Genomic DNA, 17,105 nt, shown 5'->3' on the forward strand with positions numbered 1-17,105 from the left:
TCGTTATAGCAATAAACTTCTTTTTAAAATTTCCCCCAAAACTGCAAGTGTGTTGAACATGGTTTCTGGTGTATAATTAATTCATGTCTTTGTTGCAGCAAGATAAAGCCGATCTTATCCGACCGAAACGGAAATATGAAAAGAAGCCCAAAGTCTTACCATCGTCTGCCGCTGCTGCTCCCCAACAGACGAGTCCTGCTGCACTGCCAGTTTTCAATGCTAAAGATCTGAATCAGTATGACTTTCCCAGCTCAGACGAAGAACCCCTCTCCCAGGTACAAATACAATTCTCTATGAACGTTGAGGAGGGATATAGGAAGTCACATATCTGACCTACTTTCTTTATTTCATGTAAAGGTTTTGTCTGGCTCTTCGGAAGCTGAGGAAGACAATGATCCTGATGGTCCTTTTGCTTTCCGTAGGAAAGCAGGCTGTCAGTACTATGCTGTAAGTTTCAGACTGTCTTTGTAAATAACAAACTGTTTACCTTTAACTGACAAAATTAAATAATTTGGATTTTTTTTTAAGCCTCACTTAGACCAAACTGGCAACTGGCCTTGGACTAGTCCTAAAGATGGAGGATTAGGGGATGTGCGATATAGATACTGCTTAACTACTCTCACCGTACCCCAAAGGTGTATTGGATTTGCACGAAGACGGGTTGGGCGCGGTGGAAGGTAAGGTATTTCTGTATTCTTAGCAGAAGGATTTTTTAGGCATTAGGGTGATCGAATTTAACTTTTAAAGTCAGGTAATCCCTCTGAACAACTCATTAGTTCCTATGTGCTATTCTTAACTGATTTGTTGACTAAAATATTTTTGTTGCTGTACTACCTGGTTCTTACACATCCATAGCTTTTGTCATAACTCTAATGGGTCCCTAATGAGACCTGCTTTTCTCCGCAAGGTGGAAAACTTCAGATAAATTATCAAGGGATAGAATTGTGAGAAAAGGCAACAGATGAAGACAAGTGTAAATCCTGATTGCGCACAGTGTATTAAGTTAAAGAAACTGCAAAAAAGTTGTTTCACACTAACTAGTATAATGAGTTTAACCTGACAATGAAAAGGATCCGTGCATAACCTGATCTTAACATCCCAGTTTGTCAGGATCTAATTGTTCTTCCTTTGTTTAAACCTTGTAGAATTCCTTCCTTCATACTCTAAATGCCTTTATGCAAGAAGTTGTTTGTATAGGGACAGGAAACAAATGGCAAAACACAAACTCAAGGAATGGAGAGACGTTAATGTATAATGTGTGGGGAAAATTAAAAGGGAAAGCAAATAATGGTATCAAGGCGATTTTTCAGGAAGAAACCTAAGGGTATAATTATGATAAACCAATGGCTTATACATATATTTTTTTTGTCTTTAACTCTTAATTGCAGAGGGTTTTTTTATTATTTAAACATTGGTTAAGAATTATCTAGGCACTAAAATACATTTTATTTAGTCCGTTTTTTTCCATCACTATGTTGACATCAGGAGCAGTGAAAATTCTCTACATTGGCTATATTTTATTCTATTACTAACATTAATCAATGTTATTTTGAATTGGAGTCATTTATAATGTTTATATAAATAACAAGAGGCCAGGCATGGTGGCTCACACCTGTAATCCCAGAACTTTGGGAGGCCAAGGTGGGTGGATCACTTGAGGTCAGGAGTTTGAGACCAGCCTGACCAACATGGGGAAACCCCATCTCCACAAAAAACACAAAAATTAGCTGGGCATGGTGGCAGGCGCCTGTAATCTCAGTTACGTGGGAGGCTGAGGCAGGAGAATCACTTGAACCCCGGGGCGGAAGTTGCAATTAACCAAGATCGCACAATTGCACTCCAATCTGGGTGACAGAGTAAAACTCCATCTCAATCAATCAATAACATAAGAATATATCCTCTAGAGTAGTGGATCTCAAATATTTTGTCTATAAGAAATGTTAATGGTATAAAATACTATGTTTTTTGTTGCTTTTCTTCTTTTTTCACCCTTTCCCCCCAAAAGAATGAAGTTTTTGCTTAAATATAGAATAAATGTGTTCGCAACATTTTATAAAGCGTTCATTTTGGTGCTTTGTAATGGAAGTGAAAATCTTTGGTTGAAAAACCATTTGTTAAAAGAACTTTTAGGCCGGGCGCGGTGGCTCAAGCCTGTAATCCCAGCACTTTGGGAGGCCGAGACGGGCGGATCACAAGGTCAGGAGATCGAGACCATCCTGGCTAACACGGCGAAACCCCGTCTCTACTAAAAACACAAAAAATTAGCCGGGCGAGGTGGCGGCGCCTGTGGTCCCAGCTACTCGGGAGGCTGAGGCAGGAGAATGGCGGGAACCCGGGAGGCGGAGCTTGCAGTGAGCTGAGATCTGGCCACTGCACTCCAGCCTGGGCGACAGAGCGAGACTCCGTCTCAAAAAAAAAAAAAAAAAAAAGAACTTTTATTTGAAATTGAGATTGTAGCCTATAAGAACCAAATACTAAAATAATCAACTTTAAAGCTTTAAATATTCAGTATGAGTTGGCCTTTTGGCAGTTGGGGGGAAAAGGAAAAAGATTTCATATATAATGTTTGAATAGCTATTTTAAATAACTGTTTCTTATCTGATTTTTTAATAGGGTCTTACTGGACAGAGCTCATTCAGACTATGACAGTGTGTTTCACCATCTGGATTTGGAAATGCTTTCCTCACCACAACATTCTCCAGTCAATCAGTTTGCCAATACCTCAGAAACAAATACCTCGGACAAATCTTTCTCTAAAGACCTCAGTCAGATACTAGTCAATATCAAATCATGTAGATGGCGGCATTTTAGGCCTCGGACACCATCCCTACATGACAGTGACAATGATGAACTCTCCTGTAGAAAATTATATAGGAGTATAAACCGAACAGGAACAGCACAACCTGGGACCCAGACATGCAGTACCTCTACGCAAAGTAAAAGTAGCAGTGGTTCAGCACACTTTGGTATGTTGACTGTTATGATGTACATTTCTATAGAAATATCAGGTCCAACCATTTGCCATTTGTTTGACTGTGTGGTCTGTTACATTTATGGCTTAAAGTCCTTTTCTCTGAAACAGTTAAAAAAAAAAAAAAAAAAGAAAAAGAAAAAGAAAGATCTTGGTCTAAGTATTTATTTGAATCCTGTTGCTATAGGAGTTTGTATGTATGTGTCTTCATTTAAACATACCTGCGTACAAAGATGGTTTATTTCTATTTAATATGTGACATTTGTTTCCTGGATATAGTCTGTGAACTACAAGATTTATCATATTTTTCAATAATATGAGAAGAAAATGGGCCATAAATTGTTAACTGTTTTATGTTCAGATATTTCTCTAGTTTTTACCTAGTCTTCTTTAACATAGAGACCAGCAAGTGAATATATATTCATAACCTTATATGCTGACACAGTAATTCAGAATAATTTATTAAAGATAAACTAATTTTTCAGAGAAGAACATTTAAAGGATTAATATTTTTGAAATGTTTCAGATAATATCTATTTGATTATTGTGGCTTTTATTTGAAATGTGTCTAAAATAAATGCTGTTTATTTAAAATATTCCTATAATCTTAGCTGTCTGTTTTAAAGCATAAGTTTGTGTTATTTGAAGCGTATATATTGTAGAAATTCACTATTGAATTATGTTACTACTGATTTTTGTAAAGGTAATCTAAGGACTCTAAAGATATTTCTTGTTCCCCTAATTCACCCTGTAGGATTATAGTTAAACTGCTTCATAAATATGAACATTTGCTCTGATTCTTAAAGACCTCCAGAAAATGTTCCGTAAACTAGTTTACTTGGTGGTTAAAAAATGTACAGTTGACTCCTGAACAACATGAGGGTTAGGGGCACCTCCCCATGCAGTCCAAAATTCATGTGTAACTTTGACTCCCCAAAAACTTGACTAATAGCCTGCTCCTGACCAGAATTACCAATAACATAAACAGTCCATTAGTCTGTTAACATAAACAGTCCAAACATACATATTTTGTATGTTATATGTATTCTGTACTATATTCTTAAAACAAGCTAGGAAAAAGAACATGTTATTAAGAAATTTATAGAGCCAGGCATGGTGGCTCATGCCTGTAATCCCAGCACTTTGGGAGGCTAAAGTGGGCAGATTGCTTGACCCCAGGAGTTCAAGACTAGCCTGGGCAACATGGTGAAACCCCATCTCTACAAAATATACAAAAATTAGCTGGGTGTGGTAGTGAGCGCCTGTAGTCTCAGCTACTCAGGAGACTGAGGTGGTAGCAGCCCAGAAGGTCGAGGCTGCAGTGAGCCGAGATCATGCCACTGCCTTCCAGCCTTCACAGCAAAGCAAAACCCTGTTTCAAAAAAAAAAAAAAGAAATTCATAAAGGAAAGAAAATACATTACATTTACTAATCATTAAGTGTAAGTGGATCATCATATAAAGGTCTTTATCCTCGTCATCTTCACATTGAGGAGAAGGAGGGGTTAGTCTTGTCATCTGAGGGGTGACAGAAGCAGAAGATAATTTACAAATAAGTGGACCCAGGCAGTTCAAACCCATGTTATTCAAGGGTCAGCTGTACTTCTGTGAAATGGAAGTCTTTCAGCTCGTGAGAAAAATAATCACAATTCAGAAATCAACTGGAAGATAAAGCTATTTTAGGGCCGAATAGCTTATTTATAATCCCATTAATGTTACTGTCTTTATCACCAAAAGCCAGTTTCTCTCTACTTTTATAGTCTTAAGAATCAAAATAAAGAACTTTTCAATAAAGACTTAAATATAGTGTTAGTGTAGAGGTTTTAACAGTATAAACTTCTCATAGGTTACCCTGGTAATGAAGCTTTCTAAGCTGTAAAAAATTCTTTGAGACTTCTCAGAAAATAGGCATGTTCTGTCAATCTCTATCTTCTCCACCCCTTAAAGAGAGAAGTTGAAGTGTATAACTATCCTAAATATTTAAGAATTTTATAATGCTCTTTTTTTTGAAAAATGTTTTGCTCTACTGCTTTAAATAGGCATATTAATAACAGCTGTAAAACTTGGTTGATTTGTGTTTGCCAAAGAACATTAAAAGATGAGCATTACCAAAAGCTTAGCTGAAAAGAAATAATTAGTAACCTTGTAATTTTTCTTCTTTATCATTTCTTTCCCTCATATATGCAATACAACTATTTATTTATGTATTTAAGACTGGATCTTTCTCTGTCAGCCAGACTGGAGTACAGTGGCACAGTAATGGCTCACTGCAGCCTCAACTTCCCAAGCTTAAGCGATCCTCCCACCTCAGCCTCCTGGGTGGCTAGGACTGCAGGCGTATGCCACCATGGCTGGCTAATTTTTTGTAAGAGACAGGGTCTCTCTATGTTGCCCAGGCTGATCTCAAACTCCTGGCCTCAAGTGTTCCTCCTGCCTTGGCCTCCCAAAGTGCTAGGGTTTCAGGGGTGAGCCACTGCACCCAGCCTTGATACTACTTTTTAAAAATGAGTTTATCTATTTTTTTTCCTATTGTCTTAATTATTTTCAATTTCTCCTTAAACTTTGCTAGATCTTGTAATACTTAGAGGATAGATACCTACAGACTACTGTAGGGTGACACTATTCATTTATATTTGTGAATATTCCAGAGACCTAAAGCTTTTCTCTGCATACTCTATAGAGTATATTGCAGTGCACCCATATCATAAGTGCATTTCACTTAATCCAACTCCAGACCCCTGAAGGAAAAAAAAGAAAATTTAGGCCAGGCGTGATGGCTCAGGCCTGTAATCCCAGGACTTTGGGAGGCTGAGGCCGGCAGATCACCTGAGGTCAGGAGTTCCAGACTAGCCTGGCTAATATGACGAAACCCGGTCTCTACTAAAAATACAAAAATTAGCGGGGCATGATGGCGGGTGCCTGTAATCCCATCTACTCAGGAGGCTGAGGCAGGGAGAATGGCTTGAACTTGGGAGTCAGAGGTTGCAGTGAGCCGAGATTATGCCATTGCATTCCAGCCTGGGCGACAGAGCGAAACTCCATCTCAAAAAAAAAAAGAAAAAAGAAAATGTAGCAGCTCAAATGTTATACAGAATTCTAAATACAATTTACTGAAAGAATATATTCTCCAGAGTGAGCCTGGAGTAGGGGAAGTTGAATGTGTTGCTCCTCTTACAGCATGAGTGCCTGCATTGCCACTTTATTCATAGGTTAAGCATCTTACCTCATTCAGTAGTAATTGTGATTTTAAAGATAATTTTTAATTTTCATACGGCATGGCCCCCACATACAAACCAGACTACTTCCTCTGGCAGTTAACCAAAGAAACTCTGATGTAGTCTGATGCCAGCAGAAAAACTGGCAGCGTTGGGCTTATTAAAAGAGTCAGGCCAGGCACGGTAGGTCATGCTTGTAATCCCAGCACTTTGGGAGGCCGAGGCGGGCAGATCGCCTGAGATCACCTGAGGTCAGGAGTTCAAGACCAGCCTGGCCAACATGGCAAAACCCGTCTCTATTAAAAATACAAAAATTGGCCAGGCGCGGTGGCTCACGCCTGTAATCCCAGCACTTTGGGAGGCCAAGATGGGCGGATCACGAGGTCAGGAGATCGAGACCATCCTGGCTAACATGATGAAACTCTGTCTCTACTAAAAAAAAAAAAGAAAATTAGCCGGGCATGGTGGCAGGCGCCTGTAGCCTCCCAAGTAGCTGCTGGGGAGGCTGAGGCAGGAGAATGGCGTGAACCCGGGAGGCGGAGCTTGCAGTGAGCCGAGGTGGCGCCTCTGCACTCCAGCCTGGGTGACAGAGCAAGACTCCATCTCAAAAAAAAAAAGGAAAAAAAAATACAAAAATTAGCCAGACGTGGTGGTGGGTGCCTATAATTCCAGCTACTCAGGAGGCTGAGGCAGGAAAATCGCTTGAACCCAGGAGGTGGAGGTTGCAGTGAGACAACATCACGCCACTGCACTCCAGCCTGGTTGACAGGGCAAGACTCCATCTCAAAATAAATAAATAATAAAAATTATGCATGAAACAGAGTATTGACTGCATTTTGACTATGGCCCATCACTTGAGGCCAGGTGTAGAATTTTCCACTTGTAGTATCAGGTCAATGCAGAGAAGGTTTTGGTTCTTGGAGCATTTCAGATTTCTGACTTTCATATTAGAGATTGCTCAACTTGTTTATGAGTTTGGAAGTTAACTATTTTGTAAAATACAAGTCACCTGATAAGCTTTGCTGCTATTTAAGCCAAATATATGAGTTATAATATGGCCATTTCTGAATATTCAATCATTGTTTTTTTTGTTTGTCTTGTTTTTGAGACGGAGTCTTGCTCTGTTGCCCAGGCTGGAATACAGTGGCATGATCTCAGCTCACTGCAACCTCCACCTCCCCGGTTCAAGCAGTTCTCTGCCTCAGCCTCCCAAGTAGCTGGGATTACAGGCACCCACCACCATGCCTGTTTTTGTATTTTTAGTAGAAACAGGGTTTCACCATCTTGGCCAGGCTGGTCTTGAACTCCTGACCTCATGATCCACCCATCTCGGCCTCCCAGAGTGCTGGGATTACAGGCGTCAGCCACCGTGCCTGGCCTTTTTTTCGAGACACAGTTTCACTCTGTCTCTCAGGCTGGAGTGCCATGGCGTGATCTCACTCACTGCAGCCTCTGCCCGCTGGCTTCAAGTGATTCTCATGCCTCAGCCTCCTAGGTAGCTGGGATTACAGGGGCACACCACCACACCCAGCTAATTTTTGTATTATTAGTAGAGATGGGGTTTCACCATGTTGGCCAGGCTGGTCTTGAACTCTTGACCTCAAGTGATCCGCCCACCTTGGCCTCCCAAAGTGCTGGGAGTTTTAAGTTAAATCGGAAATTCTAAATGAAGATAATAGAAGTCCATTTTAGTAAAGTGCATGAGCTTTAATATGCTCATTTTATAGTCTGTTTCAGCTACTCAGAATCTTTTTTACTTTCCTTCCCACTCTTGACTATTTTGCATATTTGTATAGCCTGAGCAGTCAGGTATTAGGCTTCCTAATACCCGAGTATTGTGTGAGTTAGGTGTGTTGAGTGCTTGGTCCTCTGGATACCATGCAGCAGGATAGCACAGTGGTAAGGAACTGGGAAAGACCATATGTGTATATGGAATTTTGGGGGCTAGGTTTTAGTACTTAAGGATAAATTGTATATTTTTAATAATCTTCAGTTAATAGGTGATTTTGGACAGTTTCCAAATACAGTTTTGTTTTTTGTTTTCTGTTTTTTTAACTCACAAAAGCACCTTGGGAAGTTGAGTGTTCAGTGACTGAGTATTCATTTGCATAAGGACTCTTATGTAAGAGTCCTTATATAATTCAGAAAGACTGGAAACAAAGTGATTTTTAAGCTAGTGAATTCCTAATTTCCAGTAAAATTTCACCAGCATTCTGAATTATTTTTCTAAGCTTTCATATCTGCAGTAAAGATTTGGTTTATTTTTATAAACGAATAGGAGATACGTGGTTAGAATGATATGTTCCAAGTCTTAATATCTATAACTTAGTGCAATTTAGTTTGTAACACAACATTTTAATCTTACTGTGGAAAAGGAACTCTAGATTTGAGCACTGAATATTTTGTAAGGTTTTGTGAATCTGCAGGACCTTGACTTTATTCAAATGTGTTCCAAAATTCAGAATTTTTGTTTCTTTTTTTTTTTTTTTTTTTGAGACAGAGTCTTGCTCTGTCGCCCAGGCTGGAGTGCAGTAGCACAATCTCGGCTCACTGCAACCTCCGCCTCCTGGGTTCAGCAATTCTCCCACCTCAGCCTCCCGAGTAGCTGGGACTACAGGTGCGCACCACTACACCTGGCTAATTTTTGTATTTTTTTAGTAGAGATGGGGTTTTACCATATTGGCCAGGCTGGTCTCAAACTCCTGATCTCGTGAGCCTCCGTGCCCAGCCTCAGAACTTTTTTGCTATAGAAGGTGGATTATTACATAACATCTGTAGCAGAGTCAGGAGTAGCACCTGTAGTAAAATACATTAATAGTTCTATACTCATATAATAAAGTGCAAGAAGATTCACACTAAGAGGAATATTTGACTGCAGATAATCTCTTGTTCAATCATTCATAGCCAGATGAGGTCAGGTCTGGTCATAGTTTGCCAACAAATGAATTACAACAAACTTTGGTTTTCAAATTAGATTTCTAGATGGCTGATAAGGGCTCGTGAATCCTGTCAACTCAGTCTCATTAATTTAGGAGATCATACTTTAATAACTGCCTGAAGAATCATTTTGCTTTATATTTCTTTAAAGTTATCTTTTGTTTTATATTAAAATAATGTTTGGCCTGTGTACTAAAAGAAATTTCTAATTCATGGTCTTTAGGCATTTGGGGTTACTTTTGGTTTTATTAAAAACAAAGTATACATTTTGAGGGGCCGGGTGCTGTGGTTCACGCCTGTAATCCCAGCAGTTTGGGAGGCCAAGGCAGGTGGATCAGGAGTTCAAGACCAGCCTGGCAAACATGGCGAAAACTCCGTCTCTACTAAAGATACAAAAACTATCCTGGTGTAGTGGCACACACCTGTAATCCCAGCTACACGAGAGGCTGAGGCAGGAGAATCGCTTGAACCCGGGAGGCCTGGGCAACAGAGTGAGACTCCCCCACCCAAAAAAAGTGTACATTTTGGTAATCTAAACTCCATCTTTCACGGCTGAATGTTTCCTTAGCACCCATCACTTTCCCCTCAGCTTCTCTCCTTTGATCATCTCCGTCGATGACCTTTAGCTATAAGAGTACAGTGCACAGAGCAGCAGTCTGAGCTATAGGCTGTCCAGCTGCTGATGCACCGTACCATGACTTCCCTGTAGTACAAGTGGACTCAGAGTCTTAGGCTGCGTGCAGTGGCTCACGCCTGCAATCCCAGCACTTTGGGAGGCCAAAGCAAGGGTGGATTGCTTGAGCCTAAGGAGTTCAAGACCAGCCTGAGCAACATGGTGAAACCCCCATCTCTACAAAAAATAAAAAAATTAGCCAGGCATAGTGGTGCTCGCCTATAGTCCCAGCTAGAGCTACTTGGGAGGCTGAAGTGGGAGGACCAGTTGAGCCCAGGAGGTCGAGGCTGCAGTGAGCCCATATCACACCACTGCACTCCAGCTTAGGCAACAGAGTGAGACCCTGTCTCAAAAAAAAAAAATTCTGCCCCAGAGAATTGGTTACTTAGAAGCTACCAAAACAAAGGTAGTTTCTACTTCTGCCTAAGTATTTCTAGTGAAGGTAAATTTAACAACTTTCTAGATCGAGTTATTTGAGGATCTTGGTTAGCACATTTGTCTATGTATTGAACCAAAAACTGCCTTCTTAAATTTAAAGTTGCAGGTCCCTGGTTTGCTCATGGAAGTATACCGAGTGAGTTTGCTCCCCCTCTGGCATCATGATGGCCTTCACACAGTTGAAGTCCTATCATGCTTCCTTTCCTAGTCCCATTCCTGGTTAAATATTTGGAGCTTTTAATCCCATCCCACACATAGGATTCTCCCTGCATAGACCCTTGTTTGTCAGGTGCTCTAGGTATGCGGGCTTTTTAAGCACTTGATTCATACTGTTGGTACATCAGAAGTTAGATTTCTTATAAATATTAAATCCAAGAATTTTTGTCTATTTTTCAATTTAAAATCTCATTGCTTTGGGGTTCTCTTTTCCTTCCACTACTACATCTGTGTGACCTCAGAAGTTTCTTCATCTCTAGGTGAGAGTCCTTCCTGACCTCAAAACTTTCTGGTTTTGTGTAAGGATTCTGACTCTAGATTTGGTCCTCTGTCAGCAACAACCATCTTGCCCACCTTTGTGTGAATTACAAACTTGATTCCCACACCATATCAAGAGGTAAACATACAACCTAAAAATGTTCTACCTTGATATCTCAATCCATTCATAGACATTTAGAGAGGGTGAGGGTGGTCATTTTTGTCTTATTTCCATTTAGCATTTGGTTAGACTTTCAGGTTATAATGGTATCATGACCTGAGGTCATCTCAGGATAAAGACCCGGGAACTTTTTCTGGATAAATAATGTATACAACCCAGTTCAGATTTCATTTGCCCATATTTACTACCTTTGTCCAAGTTTTTCTACTCATTCACACTAGAACCTTCTTTAGGAATTGAACTTTATTTCTCAGAAGAAATATAAAACCTTAGCATCTCATAGCTGAAAAGGACCTTAATGATCACCTAATTTAATCTCATTCTCATTTTATTTATGTATGTATGTATTTTTAAGATGAAGTCTCGCTCTGTGGCCCACCCTGGAGTGCAGTGGTGCAGTCTTAGCTCACCGCAACCTCTGCCTCCTGGGTTCGAGCGATTCTCGTGCCTCAGCCTCCTGAGTAGCTGGGATTACAGGCGTGCGCCACCACGCCTGGCTAAATTTTTGTATTTTTAGTAGAGACGGGGTTTCACCATGTTGGTCATGATGGTCTCAAATTCCTGACTTCAGGTGATCCACCCGCCTCAGCATCACAAAGTGCTAGGATTACAGGCGTGAGCCATGGCGCCCACCCTGTCTTTCTCATTTTAGATGAAGACACAGAGTCCCAAAAGATCTAACTTTCCCAGGAATAGAGAGCTAGTTATGATAGAGCTGAGGACTAAGAATGTCAAGGTCTTTTGGCCCCTAGACCATGGTTTTTGTTACCACCACTTTCAACTTAAGGGTTGCTCTGTGCATTTTTCTTAGACTATTTGCCAAAAGTGTCCAGGAAAAATTTCATAACTAGACTCTGTAGAAGACAGCAATATCTAACAAATAGGCCAACATAGTAATCTAAAATGTTGATTGCATTTTTTCTTTTTTTTTTTTTGAGACAGAGTCTCACTCTGTCACCCAGGCTGGAGTGCAATGGCCTGGTATCAGCTAACTGCAACCTCCACCTCCCGGGTTCAAGCGATTCTCCTGTCTCAGCCTCCCAAGTAGCTGGGAATACAGGCTCATGCCACCACACCCAGCTAATTTTTGCATTTTTAATAGAGACGGGGTTTCACTATCTTGGTCAGGCTGGTCTCGAACTCCTAACCTCGTGATCCACCCATCTTGGCCTCCCAAAGTGTTGGGATTATAGGTGTGAGCCACTGCACCTGGCCTTGATTGCATTTTTATTTCCAAGTCTGTATTAGGAAGAAGTTAACAGTTGTTAAGAAGTGAAATTCACAAGACCTTCAAAGACCCAGGATTAAGATGTTAAATAAGGCAAAAATATTTGGACTTTATTCATGTGAATTTCTAATTAGTTCCTGATAAATGTTTAATTAAACACACACACCAGCAAAGTTCTGCAAAAGAATACTTTCTTTCATCTATATAGACTTTCATACATAGACATTCAGTGAATGCTAAATTATGGTTTTTCTATATATGTAATGACCTGACCTTCCAAAAATGGTTTGCTTTTAAATTTACTGAGCATTCTCTACTAGAAAAGCCAAGGCTTAGGCCACACACTCAAACGTAGGAAATTCAGCTGTAAATCTCAAAAATATATTGGCAAAAGTATCTAGTGAATCAAGGATCCTTACATTTAAATAATTGCTTTTCGTGGATATTTTTTAAACATAAGGAGAATATTAACTATGAAATTGTTTTAGGGCAGCATTGACCTTTTCTTTTTAGATTTTCTTCAAGTTTCAAAACAACACATTTCTGTTTATATGGAAATGATCATGTTGACAGTTATTTTTATGTCAGTATTTAAGGAGCATTCTATTATCAATAAAAATCTTTTCTAAAGATTGCAGATTTGTGAATTACAACCATAGTAGGAAAAGGAGCTCATCAAAGGGGACAGATACCAACTGAACAGATTTTAACACACACAGAAAATAAGAAAACCAATTTCCAACAAGAAGTTACTTTTTTGCCCTTGTAACCCAAGAACTTAGTTCGACTCCAGTATGAGAGCCTGTGTAGATACTAATAACTTAGGAGGTTTTCTTAAATACTATTTCACAATTTTCTGATCCATTCAAAATATGGCAGAATTTGTACCTAAGCATTTTCTAGTTGTACCAGGCAGAGACTATATCCTGGAGGGTACAGAAAGATTCTTCATGAGTTACATAAGTGAAAATTACAAGACCTGAAGTGATATTCTAGCTAAATTATCAGACTGCAGTTAAACAAGAACAAATTAGGTGACAGTATTTTGAAAACATTAAACTTTAGATTGAGGAAATGTGCATGATTTATGGATTCCCTGGTAGCCAGGGATGCATGATAAATCTTTTTTTGTTTTAATTAATTACTCAAACAAACATCACAGTCTTCTTAAAGACGCCTTTAAAGTCAGAGGTATTGTGATTGTATGTGCTTTTTTTTTTTTTTTAATTGGCAAAAAGAGAAAAAGGTTTCCTTTTTAAAAACTGCACACACTTTTTTGGGGGGGTAATAAATGAACATTTTTTTGTTTGTTTTTTTTAGAACTGAGCTCTCCATAGACAAACATAAGTAGCATAACACAGTGTCTTTCCTCAGACATCATTCTGTACAGTAAATCAACATAAACAACTCCGTTCTTATTGACTGGATTTTTTCCAGGTGGGTTAATTGGGTGGGGAAAATTAATTAACCTTAACATTGGAGCCTCTTTTCTTCCTGTTAAACTTAAAGGATGAGTTCTTTAAAAAAAAAAAAAAAAAAAAAAAAAAAAAAAGGCAATAAACCAACCAACAACTGTAATCTTTCATATAGAGGAAAATTTTTTAATGACTATAATTAGAAAATATGTAGAACAATTAGTATATATACACAGAGCTGTTAGGGATCATCTGAATGCATTGGGAAGATATGGATTAAATAGAAATAAAATGGTAATTATCAGAATTTCTCTCAAGCTCAGTGCAAAGTTGAATTCCAAATCTATGGATTTTAAAAGCTGATATTACCTTTCTACACTGTCTAGAACAAGTGTCACAGCTTAAAAAAAAAAAAAAAAGTGATGTTGAAATTTGGGAAGTGAGAAGTTCTCTTTCCTGTGTTTAATTCAGGAAGTTTAATTTTTTTTTTCTTTAAATTCATGCCAGTCTTGTTAAATGTGGTAGCAGAAACACAGAAATTTTCATTTGGAAGTGATCTTTAGCAGGATCATGATCCTTTGTCAGATGCTTCAATTTTGCACAAATTTCTTTTAATGCAGAATTTTCGTTTTAGTATTGTAAGACATGTATGACAGCTGGGCATTTGTATAAAGTGTTTCTTTATTTTATGTTCAGCATTTACAGCCGAACAATACCAGCAACATCAACAGCAACTGGCACTCATGCAGAAACAGCAGCTTGCACAAATTCAGCAACAGCAAGCAAATAGTAATTCCTCCACCAACACATCACAGGTGAGGGATTTGTCTGTCTTATGATTATCCCTCATTGTTTCCCACCAGAGTTCATCTCTAATTACCAACTGTTGTCATAGAACCTTGCATCTAACCAGCAGAAAAGTGGCTTTCGCCTGAATATACAGGGTTTAGAAAGAACACTACAGGTGAGTATGGAAGCTGTTGCCTCTGCTCCCTATTTTAAAAAGTAAAACTAAGCACTTAGTTAAATGAGATGAAGATACTGTCTTCCCGTCTGACCTGTAGTCCGTTAATGTACCTCTTGAATATATAACCCCACCCAGTTCATTCTGTTGGGCATGTTAATTATTATTAAGACTTTTAAAATTATGCAAAAATAACCTTTCCTACTGTTGAAAGAGATAACTTTTAAACCTAAAGCATGATAAATGTTTGCCATTTAAACACATGTAGGACATAAAGCTGAGTTTTGAGTCTCTATGCATCTTGCAGGAAAAATTTATTTTTAAAAAGTTGAGGGGCCTATCAATTTCTAGGTTAAATTATGTGATATTTTGTTGCTTCCATTTCTAAAGGGATAGTTATCTTATCCCAAAGGTACCTTTCATTGTGTGTGTATACATACATGTGTGTGTATAAGTTAGGTGAAGGAAGTTTACGTATTTATTCATTCATTATATGGATTTGCAAATCACTGAAATGTTTACTAGCGTATTTCTTGTCCAACATTTTGTGTTGGAGGTTTGCTGTTTCCACATTATAGAAGGCTTATTTTGGTAATCGACTTATACATAATATATATTGTCACATATGAAGCAAAATTTACAACTTACTTTTCATTTTTCAAATATATGACTATCAAAAGAGATTATTACTGTTGCATCTCAAGGTACTAAAAAAGAAAGATTTCAGTGGTTTGCCGTTTTTACTTACTATATTCAAACTGATTTTGGTATACATGTGTAGCTTTGCTACTGATTTGATACTAAGTGATACTGATTAGATTTCTTTTGTATTTTCTTTTTAGGGTTTTGTTTCTAAGACTTTGGATTCTGCTAGTGCTCAGTTTGCTGCTTCTGCTTTGGTGACATCAGAACAACTGATGGGATTCAAGATGAAGGATGATGTGGTGCTTGGAATCGGGGTGAATGGTGTCCTTCCAGCCTCAGGTAAGAATAAAGACATTTAAATTGTTTGGGTTATATTTATAACATATATCTATAATATAAACAGCAAAGTTGTACATTGTTTAGATGTATGTTTCTTTTTCTCTCTAGGAGTATACAAGGGCTTACACCTCAGTAGTACTACACCAACAGCACTTGTACATACAAGTCCATCAACGGCAGGTTCAGCTTTGTTACAGCCTTCAAATATTACACAGACTTCAAGTTCCCACAGTGCACTGAGTCATCAAGTAACTGCTGCCAATTCTGCAACTACTCAGGTTCTGATTGGGAACAACATTCGATTAACTGTACCTTCATCAGTTGCCACTGTAAACTCTATTGCCCCAATAAATGCACGACATATACCGAGGACTTTAAGTGCTGTTCCATCATCTGCCTTAAAGCTGGCTGCCGCAGCAAACTGTCAAGTTTCCAAGGTCCCATCTTCATCCTCTGTAGATTCAGTTCCAAGGTGAGTAGTTATTTTAGCCTAACATACCTGGAATAGGAGATCTAACTTCAGTCCTCCAGCATTGTTCTTTACCTATTTCTTTGTGCTTCCTGTTCTGTTCTTTTTATACATTAAAAATGTATAGTTGAGAATTGATCACTTCTTTATTCAAGAACTAAACAGTTCTTGAACACTTAATTCAATATTAAGAATTTGAACTAACTGGTATAGTGAATATTGCATATATGATTTGGAATGTCCCTTTCTTGCTATAGCCACAGATTATGCCAGGCATGGTGGTTCACGCCAGTAATCCCAGCACTTTGGGAGGCAGAGGCAGGCTGATCACCTAAGGTCAGGAGTTCAAGACCAGGCGATCCAACATGGTGAAAGGCCATCTCTACTAAAAATACAAAATTAGCCGGGAATGGGTGGTGCATGCCTGTAATCCCAGCTACTCAGGAGGCTAAGGCAGGAGAATTGCTTGAACCTGGGAGGTGAAGGTTGGAACAAGCCAAGATTACGCCATTGCACTCCAGCCAGGGCAACAACAGCTAAACTGTCTCCAAAAAAAAAACCTATAATGCTCTCATTTTTCTTCCATCTTTGGATGGAAGGAGTTCTCTTTAGAACGTTTCTTTTATGATTTTTTTTTTCCACAGCTTCTCATGTAAACAGGTAGAATTGATAGAACCCCCCACCCTATCACTGGTATGCTAAGCTGTTCTTTTTTTTTTTTTTTTTTTGAGATGGAGTCTTGTTCTGTCACCCAGGCTGGAGTGCAATGGCACGATCTCAGCTCACTGCAACCTCTGCCTCCCAGGTTCAAGTGATTCTCCTGTCTCAGCCTCCTGAGTAGCTGGGATTACACGCATGTGCCACCATGCCTAGCTAATGTTTGCATTTTTAGCAGAGATGGGGTTTCACCATGTTGACCGTGCTGGTCTTGAACTCCTGACCTCAGGTGATCAGCCTGCCTCAGCCTCCCAAAGTGCTGGGATTACAGGCATGAGCCACTGCACCTGGCCTTAAGCTATTCTGATTAATGTAAAGACTTACAGTATTCGTGCCAGGTCAACTCTGAAACCATTATTTTTTGTGCTAACTTGCTTTCTTGGATTTCAGTAGACAGTCGAGAATTTTGCTTATGCTCCATTATGTTGTAGAATTAATGG

At 39.0% G+C, this 17,105-nt stretch overlaps 1 protein-coding gene across 5 annotated transcripts in view; it reads left to right on the plus strand.

The window, feature by feature from the left end:
* Nucleotides 1–17,105, plus strand: part of LOC105479928 (enhancer of polycomb homolog 1) — a 113,299-nt gene that overhangs the window by 93,584 nt on the left and 2,610 nt on the right. For 3 of the 5 annotated variants that reach the window (XM_011738263.2, XM_011738261.3, XM_011738264.3), the window contains exons 7-14: nt 99–275; nt 358–447; nt 529–677; nt 2,614–2,966; nt 14,228–14,346; nt 14,427–14,495; nt 15,338–15,479; nt 15,588–15,951. In XM_011738263.2, coding sequence (XP_011736565.1) covers nt 99–275; nt 358–447; nt 529–677; nt 2,614–2,966; nt 14,228–14,346; nt 14,427–14,495; nt 15,338–15,479; nt 15,588–15,951 — 1,463 coding nt within the window. The remainder of the gene's footprint in view (nt 1–98; nt 276–357; nt 448–528; nt 678–2,613; nt 2,967–14,227; nt 14,347–14,426; nt 14,496–15,337; nt 15,480–15,587; nt 15,952–17,105) is intronic. The other 2 variants (XM_011738265.3, XM_011738262.3) reach the window with 1 other exon arrangement.

The sequence above is a fragment of the Macaca nemestrina genome, chromosome 9 (assembly GCF_043159975.1).
Source record: "Macaca nemestrina isolate mMacNem1 chromosome 9, mMacNem.hap1, whole genome shotgun sequence".
In the NCBI taxonomy this organism is placed as follows: domain Eukaryota; kingdom Metazoa; phylum Chordata; class Mammalia; order Primates; family Cercopithecidae; genus Macaca; species Macaca nemestrina.